This window comes from Apium graveolens, unplaced genomic scaffold (assembly GCF_009905375.1).
Source record: "Apium graveolens cultivar Ventura unplaced genomic scaffold, ASM990537v1 ctg4280, whole genome shotgun sequence".
NCBI lineage: Eukaryota > Viridiplantae > Streptophyta > Magnoliopsida > Apiales > Apiaceae > Apium > Apium graveolens.
This window is the reverse complement of record NW_027418473.1, coordinates 41,667-54,766: the sequence shown is the minus strand read 5'-3', so window position 1 is coordinate 54,766 and position 13,100 is coordinate 41,667. Positions and strand designations below refer to the sequence as shown.

At 36.2% G+C, this 13,100-nt stretch overlaps 1 protein-coding gene across 1 annotated transcript; it reads left to right on the top strand.

Annotated features, from left to right (window-relative positions):
- Window positions 1–3,893: 3,893 nt before the first annotated feature.
- LOC141701664 (pentatricopeptide repeat-containing protein At4g22760) lies at window positions 3,894–11,876 on the top strand. Its single transcript, XM_074505298.1, has 2 exons — window positions 3,894–3,970; window positions 9,557–11,876. Exon 2 carries the CDS (start codon window positions 9,725–9,727, stop codon window positions 11,471–11,473), a length of 1,749 nt encoding a protein of 582 aa, XP_074361399.1. The 5' UTR covers window positions 3,894–3,970; window positions 9,557–9,724; the 3' UTR covers window positions 11,474–11,876.
- Window positions 11,877–13,100: the final 1,224 nt, after the last annotated feature.

Genomic DNA, 13,100 nt, shown 5'->3' with positions numbered 1-13,100 from the left:
GATCATGATGCCATTTTTTTGGAATTGATAAATGTTGCAATTTCAAAGAAAACTTTTAGATTCAAGTTTGAAAACACTTGGCTAAAGGAGCCAAATTTTGTTAAGGAGGTGACTGAGTAATGGGCGATGCTTCCCTCATCACATCTGCTCCCTAAATTGAATGCTGTTTCGAGCTATATGCAGAAATGGGGTAGGAATTTTTTCAACAAATTTAAGGAGAAAGTCAAAATACAAAAGGCTAGGATTGATTTACTACGGGATAGAAGAGATGATCAGGGTGTTAAGGAGTTTCTTCTAGCTTGCAATAACCTTAATTAGATAATTTTACATGATGAATTGTACTGGAAACAAAGAGCAAAGCTATTCTGTTTGAAGGAGGGTGATGAGAATACAAAATTCTTCCATGCCAGTGCAACAGCAAGGAGGAAAGCTAATAGAATTCACTTTCTTTTGAAAGAAGATGGTACTCGATTTGAATATGAATAAGGGATTAGTAAGCCGATTATCGAGTATTTCGGACAAGTGTTTGCTGCTCCAGAGGAACGTGAAGTGAGTAATATGAGGGCTAGCCCGAGAATAATAACTCAGATGCAGAATGATCAACTAACAAAAGAGGTGACATTTGAGGAATTCACAATCGCAATGAGCCAAATGCACCGTGACAAGGCCTCTGACCCTGACGGTTTAAACTCGGCTTTTTATCAATATTTTTGGAAGGTTTTGGGTAAGGAGGTTTTTGAATGTTGTAAAGGTTGGCTGCATGGTAACTCATTCCCAACAGATTTGAATAACATAAATATTGTTTTAATTCCGAAGAAGGACAACGCTTGTTGCTTGAAGGATCTCAGACCTATAGCGCTGTGTAATGTTTTATACAAAATTGTGGCTAAAGTCCTTGCCAATAGACTTAAAAGTTTTCTTCCAGACTTGATATCGGAGAAACAGTCTGCTTTTGTGCCAGGAAGATGCATTACGGATAATGTGGTGGTAGCCTTCGAAATCATTCATCACATGAGGAGTGAAAAGAGAGGGGAAATGGGGGATGTAGCCTTGAAATTAGATATAAGCAAGGCTTATGATAGAGTGGATTGGGCTTATTTAAAACAGAGAATAAAATTATTGGGGTTTTGCAATAAATGGATCAACTGGATCATGAGATGTGTTTCTACGGTTTCATACAAAGTGTGCTTTAATGGTATGTCAGTAGGGTCGATCAATCCGAAGAGAGGGCTCCGTCAAGGTGATTCTCTTTCTCCCTACTTATTTCTATTTTGTGTAGAAGGGTTATCTAATTCCTTGGATGGAGTAGAGGAGGATGGGAGGATTCATGGATGCAAAATAAGTCCAAATGCTCCTAATATTACACATTTGCTTTTCGCTGACGACTTCTTCCTATTTTTTAAGGCAACGGTCGAAGAGGCTACTCATATTAAGAACATTTTGAATAACTATGTTGTTGACTCGAGGCAGGTAGTTAATTTTTTAAAGTCTGGTGTTTTCTATAGCTCAAATGTGAGGTATGATAAGCAACAAGAAATCTCGGCCATCTTGGGGGTTCATAATGATATCATCTCGAGTAATTATCTAGGATTACCATCCTTGATAGGTAGGTCTAAGAAATGCGTTTTTGGTTTTTTGAAAGAACAAGTCACTATACGTATTGATGGTTGGAAATCAAAACTGATATCAAGAGCGAGGAAATCTATTCTGATCAAAAATGTGGCTAAAGGCAATGCCATCTTACTGTATGACATGCTTCTTATTACCCAAGATGTTGATTCAGGAGATTGAAAGAATTTTTAATACATATTGGTGGAGTTCAGGACAGAATAATAATAAAGGTGTTCGGTGGTTATCATGGGAAGCTATGTGTGATGCTAAGTGTAGAGGGAGATTGGGCTTTATGAGCTTATATGGGTTCAATATAGCACTTCTAGGAAAGCATATCTGGAGATGCATTCAACAACCTGAGCTTTTTGTCTCTCGAGTTCTTAAGGCTCGTTACTTTCCAGATGATCATATTTTAGTAGCTGGAAAAGGTGTTAAATCTAGTTTTATTTGGACAAGTATTTGGCAGGAAAAAGAGAAGATAGCAAATGGATTCCGTTGGGTAATTGGGGATGGTCAGTCGGTTGTGGCAACGAGAGATCCCTGGTTGGCTAAAAAAGATGGTTATAAAGTGGATGATAATCGAATGTATGAAGGAAGGATTGAGAAAGTTGCATATTTATTTTATCCAGGTACCAAAATGTGGGACTCTGATAAAATACACGAGTTATTTAGTGAGGGTGATGCTAAGGCTATTCAGGCTACGTATGTGCCGCAACATTCCGCTGATGATATAATAGCATGATCCCAGTCTACGGATGGACTATATAATGTGAAGACTGGCTACAAAGCTTGGCATAATCATAATACTGGTAACTTGAGATGTATTCAATTAGGTGGATGGAGCCATCTCTAGAGACTGTTAATACCACACAAAGTTAAAATTTTTGTTTGGAGGTTGTGCCGTGATAATATTCCTGTTCGCGTCAGGTTGAGAAACAAAGGAGTGGATCTTCCTATCATCTGCCCGTTCCGCAGTGCAGACTTTGAACATCTTTTACACTTTTGATTGTCCGTTTGCAACGAGCTGTTGGCAAGTTGTTGGACTAAATTATGACATGAAGGAAGTTTTATCAGCTCCACAATGGGTTTTGAATAAGTTAGAAATAGCTAAGTATGATGAGGTGGTGAAAATTTGTATAACTCTATGGGGAATATGGTTCTGGCGCAATAAGAAAGTATGGAATAATCAACTAGTGAGTCCTGAAGTGGCAATGGAAAATAGTTTTCGTATCCTCAGAGACCGGAAAACTGCTAGACAGAAGGACCAGGTAAGCTCCTATAACACGAATAGAGATATAACAGGTGATAGAGTTTGGAAAGCTCCGGAGGTGGGAGTGTTGAAACTCAATGTCGATGCTTCTTTTGTTGTTGGAGCACGTTCTTTTTATTAGGAATGGTTCTCCGAGATCATGAGGGAAGGTTTTTAGAGGGGCGATCCATGACTTTACCTTGTCCAGGAACAATTTTTGAAACTGAATGCATTGGCGTACGGGAAGCGTTATCATGGTTAATGAGTTACCAAGGGAGACAGGTTGTGTTAGAGATATATTCTTTGCTAACAGTCAGGGGCTTATATGCAGAAAACAAGAATTTATTGGAAGTGGGACATGTCATCGATCAATGCAAAAGTCTGTTACAGAGTCTTCCTTTAGTTTATGTCAAGCATGTTAGGAAGCAAGCCAACAAGGTGGCACATAGCTTAGCTAGAGTCCCTTGTTTGTTAAATTGCTCCGTTATTTTTTCATCTCCTCCTACCCAGTTGGTGGAGACTTTGTTGAATGATCTTTCTAGTTAATGAAATTCCGCTTGATTTAAAAAAAAAGACTTAACACACATGTCAAAAGAATACAAAACACCAGGTCAAACTTGTAGAACATAAAGTTAAATTTACTAAAGAATAACAAACAACAAGACAGAAACGTGTAGTTAAAGTTGATAAATATGTTTGTTATATACGTGGATTTATGAGAAATAGTTACTTAATTACCTTAAAAAATAGTTATCCACTAAATATGATCATTATTAACGATTCATTAAAATATCAAATGAATACGCTTTTTTATTAGCCGTTCGGACTCTCAATCAAGCCCAGCCCATCAATACTCCTGGCCTGCACAACTTGTAAAGTGACAATCATTATAATTCGATTGCTCATGATTTATAAGCTCAATCACTCAAAGAATCATCTTTATTTCAGTTTGTGACTTGGGTCTCGTATGTTCTGTATTTTTATCTGAAACAGTGTGATTAGAAAATAATAATTTGTATAAATGTATTTGTACTATCAAGTCTCAAGTCACAATTTATTTTGCAAGGAGAAAGCTCAGACATTAAAACCAGCTACAGGGTCTTCACCGAGGTAAAAAACCAAAATTGAATTATTGCATATGACTTGTATGATATATTGCTCCTTCCAGTCTTCCACCATTTGATTCAGGCCCTTGACGACTTTATTACTAAACTGTGTGTGCGTAGATATGAGTTTCTTGTGATTATATATGATCATTTTGTTTTTTTCCGTTTCTAATAGTTTGTATTGCTCTGTTTTTTTCATGATACATTTCTGTTTTGAGGGATATGCATTGGTTGTGTAGGGTGTGCATACATTGTCATTACTCTTCTCTCATCCCACTTACAAGTTAAATACATGAGTATGTATGGTGGGGTTCGGTATCTATTCTAGTGTAAAAATGTTTCGAAAAAGATTATTTTTTCCTTTTTGTTTAGGCAGTGTTCAATGACGCTTGGCTTTCTGTTTTAGCTTTGTTACTGCTAGTTTACATACCTGTTATTTTCAGTGAAGAAGATCATTTCATTGTTATTGAAGGAGTTAAGTATTTACAACTATTACATCTCATTTATATATACAACACCATATACTTGGAGGGAAAGTTAGTTATAACTAACTTTTTTACCTCTCATATTGACTAATCTAATATTGCCTGTCTTTGACTAATACTAACCATTTGACTAAAACCAAATAATTTAAGTAATACTATCAATATTACTAATATCCCCCCTCAAGTTAGGGGTGGATGAGAATGCAGAATCAAATAACCCTAACTTGGCAGTGAGATAATGAAGTTGTGGAGAAGGTACTGATTTTGTAAAAATATCAGCCAACTGGTGTTTAGTTGGAAGATAGGTAAGTTGAAGAAGGCCTTCAAGAACTTTGTCTCCAGTGAAATGACAATCCACTTCTATGTGTTTTGTTCTTTCATGAAAGACAGGGTTTTTTGCTATATATATAGCTGGCTGATTGTCATAATGAGGTGTGACAGGAGTGAGATTTGTGATGCCTAATTCTGCAAGCAATCTAACCAGCCAGGTGACCTCTGATGCAGCAGAAGCCATAGCCCTGTATTCAGCCTCAGAGCTAGACCTAGAAACTGTAGATTGTTTTTTTTATTTCCATGTGATTGGAGAATTTCCAAGCATGAGCACATAACCAGTGACAGATCTCTTGGAATCAGGGCAAGCAGCCCAATCAGAGTCTGAATAAGCATGCAGAGTAAGTTTATCTGAACCTTTCAAGATGATACCCTGGCCAGCAGAATGAGCAATATACCTTAGAGTATGAGTCAAAGCATCAAAATGAGGTATTCTTGGTTGATGCATGAATTGACTAAGAACCTGAACTGAATAGCTTAAATCTGGCCTGGTGTTAGTAAGGAAGTTCAACTTTCCCAAGATTGATCTATATAGTTCAGGATCAGAAAACAATTCACCTTGAGAGTTATCTAGTTTGAGGTGAATAGGATGTGGAGTTACAGCCTTTTTTGATACATCTATTTGACTCATTTCAAGAAGCTCAGCTGTAAATTTCTTTTGACTAAGAAGAATTCCTTATGGGAAGTAATTAATCTCTATTCCCAGAAAATAGTGCAGCAAACCTAAGTCTTTAATACTGAAGACTTGATCAAGATGAGACTTAATAGAGGCAATATGAGTTTCATCACTACCTGTGACAATGATATCATCCACATAAACTGCTATAATAGTTGTATGTCCATTAGAATTAAGAATGAAGAGACTATAATCATTCTTGGATTGTGTAAAGCCTTGAGCCAGCAACTCTGTAGCCAATTTAGAAAACCACATCCTAGAAGCCTGTTTTAAACCATACAAAGATTTCCTTAATCTACAGACATAGTTGAGGGGATTAGATAATCCTTCAGGAACTTTCATGTATACTTCTTCATGGAGATCTCCATGAAGAAAAGCATTATTCACATCCAACTGGTGCAGTTTCCAATGTTTGCTGGCAGCTAAAGAAATGATACATCTAACTGTACTCATTTTCACAACAGGTGAAAAAACTTCATCATAATCAATCCCAAGTTTCTGATTATAACCCTTAGCCACTAACCTTGCTTTACACCTTTCTAAAGATCCATCAGCATTAAATTTTACCTTGAATACCCATTTGCAGCCTATTGGTTTTTTTCTTTGAGGGAGAGGAACTAAGTCCCAAGTCTGATTTGTTTCTAGGGCTTCTAATTCCTTTTACATTGCTGTAATCCACAAAGGATTAGTAGAAGCTTCTGCATAAGATTTAGATTCAGTAATGTCCGAATGAGACAAGAGAGCATAATGCTTTGAAGGTATATTAGAGGCCGAAACAATTCCACACCAATGAGAGTTTGGAGTATGACTGAGGTTACAGACATAATCTTGAAGATCAAAAGGAGTTGTTTTAGTTCTAGAAGATTGTCTGACAGGAATAGTAGAAAGATCAACAACAGATCCCGAGTCATTGGTAGTAGAAGTTGAATCATTGATAGTAGGAGTGCCAGAAACAGTAGTGGAAGGGTGCACATCATAACCAGAATCAGAAGAAGGGAGAATAGGTAAAAAAATGTGATCCAGAAATTGAGATTGTGTTTGCTGATGCTGTGAAATGATGTGAAAAGGAAATTTGGATTCATGGAAGATCACGTCTCTGGAAATGATAGTGGAATTTGTCTGAAGGTTAAAAACTTTATATCCTTTAGTATAATTGGGGTATCCTATAAAAACAGCAGCCTGTGCTCTTGGATCAAATTTGGTTCTATGAACTTTATTGGTGGATACATAACAGAGACAACCATAAGCCTTGAGGTGACTGGGATCATCATTATCTTGAAATAATTTGTAATAAGGAGTTTAGAGACCTAAGGATTTCAATGGCATTCTATTTAACAGATAAGTAGCACACAACACAGAATCTCCCCAAAATTTATCAGGAAGTTTAGCTTGTAAATGCAAACTTCTAGATGTCTCTAAGAGGTGCCTGTGTTTTCTCTCCACAACACCATTTTATTGTGGAGTATAAGCACAGGTAGTCTGGTTAATGATTCCTCTAGTGGCATATAGCTGTTTAAGTAATCCTTCAGTCAATTCCAATGCATTATCAGACCTCACACACTGAACTTTGGTTTTGAACTGATTATCAACATAATTGAAGAAATTATTCAGAATTGAAAACACATCAGATTTAGACTTAAGCAAGTGTACCCAAGTAAATCTGGTAAAGTCATCTACAATTGTAAGAAACTGAGTACATCCAGAAAGAGACTTGGTCTTGTAAGGACCCCATATGTCTAAATGTAGCAATTGAAATGTTGAAACAGTTTTAATAGAGCTCACAGGAAAAGACCTTCTAGTTTGCTTTGCTGCAGGGCATATCTGACATAGTGTCTTGAGTTGTGATTTTAGACAGAGGAGTTACCAGGTGTAGTAAAGAAAAATGAAGATGCCCCATCCTTAATTGTCATAGCCTGGATTCTTCAGTAGCAGCAATTGAAACACTACAATGACTTTCAAGTGTAAAAGAATTTGTAGAAGACAACTCTCCGTACAAGCCATTAACTGATCTACCAAGATGAATCTGAGGCCTGTTCTGAGATAGGCCCTGTAGAAAGCAACCTTGATTAGTGAATGATACCTTACAATTAAGATCTTCACAAAGTTTTGAGACAGATATTAGTCTGAAACAAAAGTCTGGAACATGTAAAACATGTTGTAGAATAATGTCATCATTTAGCTTTACTGATCCTTTGTGTAATACTTTTACTTTGCAGCCATTAGGAATAGTAATGTAACTACCTTTTGTAGAAATATTTTCATATGTGGAAAATAAACTCAAATCAGGACATATATGATCAGTGGCTCCACTGTCAATAAGCCACTCATTAGTTGCAACTGAGATTAAACACATGTTACCTGCCAAAAAAGCATGCTTAGAAGACTCTGTAACTTGTGCATCTGATGAAGATTTGCTGAGCATAGCCATGAGATGATTGTACTGATAAACACTGATAGTCTGAGTATGATCATTTGATACAACTTTAGATCCATCAGAAGTAGAATTTTCATTTGTAGCTTGAGACACAGCAGCTATTCTTGTGAAGCCAGGAGGGAAACCATGTATTTTGAAACATCTTTCAATATTATGTCATGGGATCTTGCAATGAGTACATAAGTAGTTTGGTTTGCCCCCTTTTTTGTTGTTATCACTGTTTCTTGAAAATTGTTGCTTATTCCGAGTAAACCTTTGAGATTGATAACTGTTTTTGTGAGCCACAAAAGCAAGAGACTATGTCTGAGTGAAAATTTGAGATACTTCTTTATGTCTTTCTTCTTGTGCAAACAACCTGTAGGCTTGAGAAACACTAGGCAAAGGGTGCATCATCAATATATTTCCCCTTATTGTGCTATACTGCTCACTTAGCTTCATCATGAACTGCAACAACCTATGTTCTAGCTGTTTTTGCTGAATCCTCTGAGTAAGATTGCAAGTGCACAATTTACAGGTACAGTGAGGAAGAGGATCTGCATCATTAAGACCATCCTAGAGTGTCTTGATCTTAGTAAAGAATTCAGATATAGAATCTGTGCCTTGATTGATTTCCAGTAATTTTTGTTCCAAAGAATAAATCTGTGTCATGGAGGCATAACCAAATCTTTCTTCTAAATCCTCCCAGATCTGTTGAGCAGTTGGAAGAAACAACACGCTTTTTGCAATGTGTTCATCAAGGTTAAAAATCAACCAGGATATGACAAGATTATTACAACGCTCCCAGTATGCATACTCAGCAGTATCAGATGTAGGCACTGGTATTGTACCAGTCACAAAGCCTAATTTGTTCTTTGCAGATAAGGTAAGCATCATAGATCGTTTCCAATTGTGAAAGCCTACTCCATTGAATTTTACTGAAACAAGTTGAGTAGATGATGCATCCGAGGGATGAATATAGTACACACTCATAGGATCTTGATTAGTATTAGAGGAGGAGGCATTGGCAGTATTTGTAGTTTTAGTCGCCATTGCAGATCAAAAAAACTGAACGAGATAGTTTCGTAGAAAAGAAATGAACAAATCGTTTGAAGATTATGATATTTAGAAGATCAATTGATCAAACACTAGGTGTGCAATTATGATCAAGTTCAGAATTTATCAACTATAGCTAATCGGCTAACCAGATAAGTAAGATCGGTGATGTATGATCACAATTATTTAAGAAACAAACAAGATATCTCAGAAACAATCACGAATCACTTACTCATATGAACTTTGATCACAAGAAACAAACATAAAATGAAGAAATTGAAGGAGCAAATCGAGAACGTAACCTTACGACGAGCAGTTTGTAACAGTCACCTTACTACTTGATTATCCGCCATTAATAAGCTTAGTGTGCTCTGATACCATGCTATTTTCAGTGAAGAAGATCATTTCATTGTTATTGAAGAAGAAGTTAAGTATTTACCACTATTACATCTCATATATATACAACACTATATACTTGGAGGGAAAGTTAGTTATAACTAACTTTTTTTACCTCTCATATTGACTAATCTAATATTGCCTATCTTTGACTAATACTAACCATTTAACTAAAACCAAATAATTTAAGTAATACTATCAATATTACTAATAATACCTTTGCTGTGCTGTATTTAGGTCAATTGTCTTAACACTTCAGGTAGGAATTATGCAGACCTGCTTGTCATTTATTTGTGACAATAGCATCTTGTGCCACCAACAATGATCTGGAGTATTTGGTTATAAGGTTCGGGATTGAGTAAATTAGACACAAATAGTGATACTTTACTCCTAAAAGTACATATTATGGCGACGCTGGTTCCCAAAGTATCAGCCTTGTTGGAGAAGACTCTGACTGTTAAACAAATAAAGCAAATTCAGGCACTGGTACTTATCAATGGTCTTAATCATTTAGAGAGATTAGTGGTCCACAGACTTCTTAATTCTTCAAATAGTTATAATAGAGATACATCTAAGTACCTTCAGTTAATCCTTCAGCACATGCAAAATCCAGATGTTTCTTTGTGGGCACACAACATCCGCTTTCTCTCTAAACATGGGCAATTTGTTGAGGCGTATGCTCAGTATGTACATATGCAGAGATCAGGACTATTACCAAGCACTTTTGCCGTGTCATCTGCTCTTAAGGCATGTGCAAGGGTAAAAGATCTGTGGGGTGGGATCTCAATTCATGCTCAAATTCACAAATATGCATTTTTTGATGATGTTTATGTTCAAACAGCTCTTGTGGATTTCTATTCAAAACTTAATGATATTGAGACATCACGCAAGATTTTCGATGATATGGAAAGGAAAAATGTGGTTTCTTGGAATTCATTGCTAATCGGTTACCTAAAGAATGGAGATTTACCACTGGCTCAGAGACTCTTTGATGAGATTCCAGAGAAGGATGTTATATCTTGGAATTCAATGATTACGGGATATTTGAGGACGGGTGATATAGATCAAGCATATTCTCTGTTTGAAAAGATGCCTGAAAGAAATACGGCTTCCTGGAATGCAGTTATTGGTGGATATGTAAACTGCGGGGAAATTGAACTAGCAAGAGCCTATTATGATTTAATGCCCAAAAGAAACAATGTTTCTTGTATTACGATGATTGCAGGATACTCGAGATGTGGGAATGTTGAATCTGCTAATGAGCTGTTTAATCAAATGGATGAGAAAGATCAAGTCTTGTACAATGCCATGATAGCTTGTTTTGCCCAAAATAGCAGACCACAGGAGGCACTTCAGTTATTCAATGAGATGATTCAACCCCGTGTAAATATTCAACCGGATAAAATGACGTTTTCTAGTGTTATATCTGCATGCTCTCAACTTGGAGATTTATGTTTTGGTGTGTGGGTTGAATCATACATGAGAAAACTCGAAATCAGAATGGATGATCATCTTGCCACTGCTTTTATTGATTTGTATGCTAAGTCTGGAAGCATTGATAAAGCTTTTGAGTTGTTTCGTGGCTTGCGAAAGAAAGATCTGGTTGCTTATACAGCTATGATATTGGGATGTGGCATAAATGGCCGGGACAGTGATGCCATCGAGTTGTTTGAGAAGATGATACATTCTGAAATTTCTCCAAATTTAGTTACTTTTACAGGGCTGTTAACTGCCTTCAATCATGTTGGTATGGTGGAAGAAGGCTATCATTGCTTCAATTCCATGAAAAAGTATGGACTTGTTCCATCTGCTGATCATTACAGTCTCATGGTTGATCTCCTTGGTCGAGCAGGGAGGTTAGTAGAAGCCCAAGATTTAATAAAGAGCATGCCTATGCAGCCTCATGCTGGGGTTTGGGGATCATTACTTTCTGCTTGTAATTTACATAACAATGTTGAACTTGGGGAAATTGCAGCTAAGCATTGCTTTGAGTTGGAGCCTGATACTACTAGTTATCGTTCACTTCTGGCCAATATATACTCCTCAGCTGGGAGGTGGGATGATGCCAAGAGATTGCAGAAAGCTATCCACGAATCGGGGATTGAAAAGGGTATGGCCAAGATATCTGGAAGTAGTTGGATGGGACATAGTTGAGTAAAGTTGCAAATTAGCGGTACTAGAAGTTACTAAAAACCAGAAGCTATCCACGAAAAGGGTATGGAAAAGGGTACATCCAAAAATTGTGGTAGTAGTTAGATGGGACATAGTGAAGTAAGTTGAAAATTGGCAGTTCTAAAATTACCAGAAACCAGAAGTGATTTGTTGTTCAAATGATGAGTTCTCTCGGGATCCTGTTTTTTTACTTAGAAAAACCTTCTGGTTTTAGTTCGAAGGATACACATTCATAGCCTGTGAAGCTTTTCCATGGTAATCATCTTCAATACTTGACAATACTTTGATCACGCATGTTTAGTAGAATTTATGCACTGATTGTGCATACTTCACAAATTTATTTGTTATTTCATTGGTTAACAGGAGACAATAAGTCCATGATCAATTGTTCCTTCTATAGTCCGACTATCTAAGTACTGTCATGATCAATTGTTCATTCTATAGTTCTATATGATGGGTGTCTCTTTCTTGGTAAAAAAATGTGTTTTAATTGAGTTTTCTTGATTTTGGCAGCTTCTTATGTAATTTTTCTTTCCAATGTTTCTAGCTAGCTGTTATCTTTTATGCTTCTGTTGTATATCTACATTACCAAAACTTTAAAATCCCTGAAAGAGCATCTCTTTACTTCCTGTACCTGTAATAAACTAAACCAGACATAATACGTTAATAAGATTCTCCTTAGTAAGTTGTAATTTTTGTAATTTATTTAAACAAATTCAGTTGGATTATTTTTCAAAGTTTAAAAAACAATTTAAAGTGCTAACTGTCAAGAGAATAAATTTTGTGTAGTCAATTAAAATTTTAATTACTGCATACAATTCTTTGAAAATTCCTAAACCATGCTTGGTATTGTTGTCATACACCGACAACAATGGCTAATTTTTTAGAAAAATATTTTGACTTAAAAATTATTTTTTGTTATAAAATACTAACTATATTATAACAATAGTTGTATTAAATAAAAGGGGTGGAGAGAGGATAAAGAAGAATGCAAGTAAAGAAGAGATTGTTATTGCTGGTGTGTTTTTCATTCACAGTGCATGACATTTATAGGCAATGCAAGAAATAAGATATTAATTGCATGTATACAATTTCAAATACTAGTTCATAGCCCTACTATTATAAACTCATAATATTGACCATGTGTGGCAATCATATTATAACACTCCCATTTGATTTTCATAATGGAGTATAGATTGTCTCATTAAAATCTTGTCAAAAAAAACTAAGTGGGATAAAAATTTTGACAAATGAAAAAGCATACAATCTCCCGTTGGAAAAACTAATCATTCTCTGAAGTTTTGTTGTAACAAATCTTTAAGTCGTCGCATTCCAACGCTATGTTGCAATTTCCCATTCTTTTGAAGCCCATGAGTGAAGAAGAATTTTGGTGAAATGTGCTTCGTCCTGTCTCTTTTGATATATCCTTCCTTGAGTTGATCAATGTATGCATTGTTGTCCTCAAACATGACAGTATGACTTCTTGTGATGTCCGATAATCCACATGATTCTTGAATATTCTTGATGATAGACCGCAACCAAACACATTCTCAACTGGTTTCATGAATTGCAATGAGTTCTGAGTGATTTGTTGAGGTTGTCACTGTAG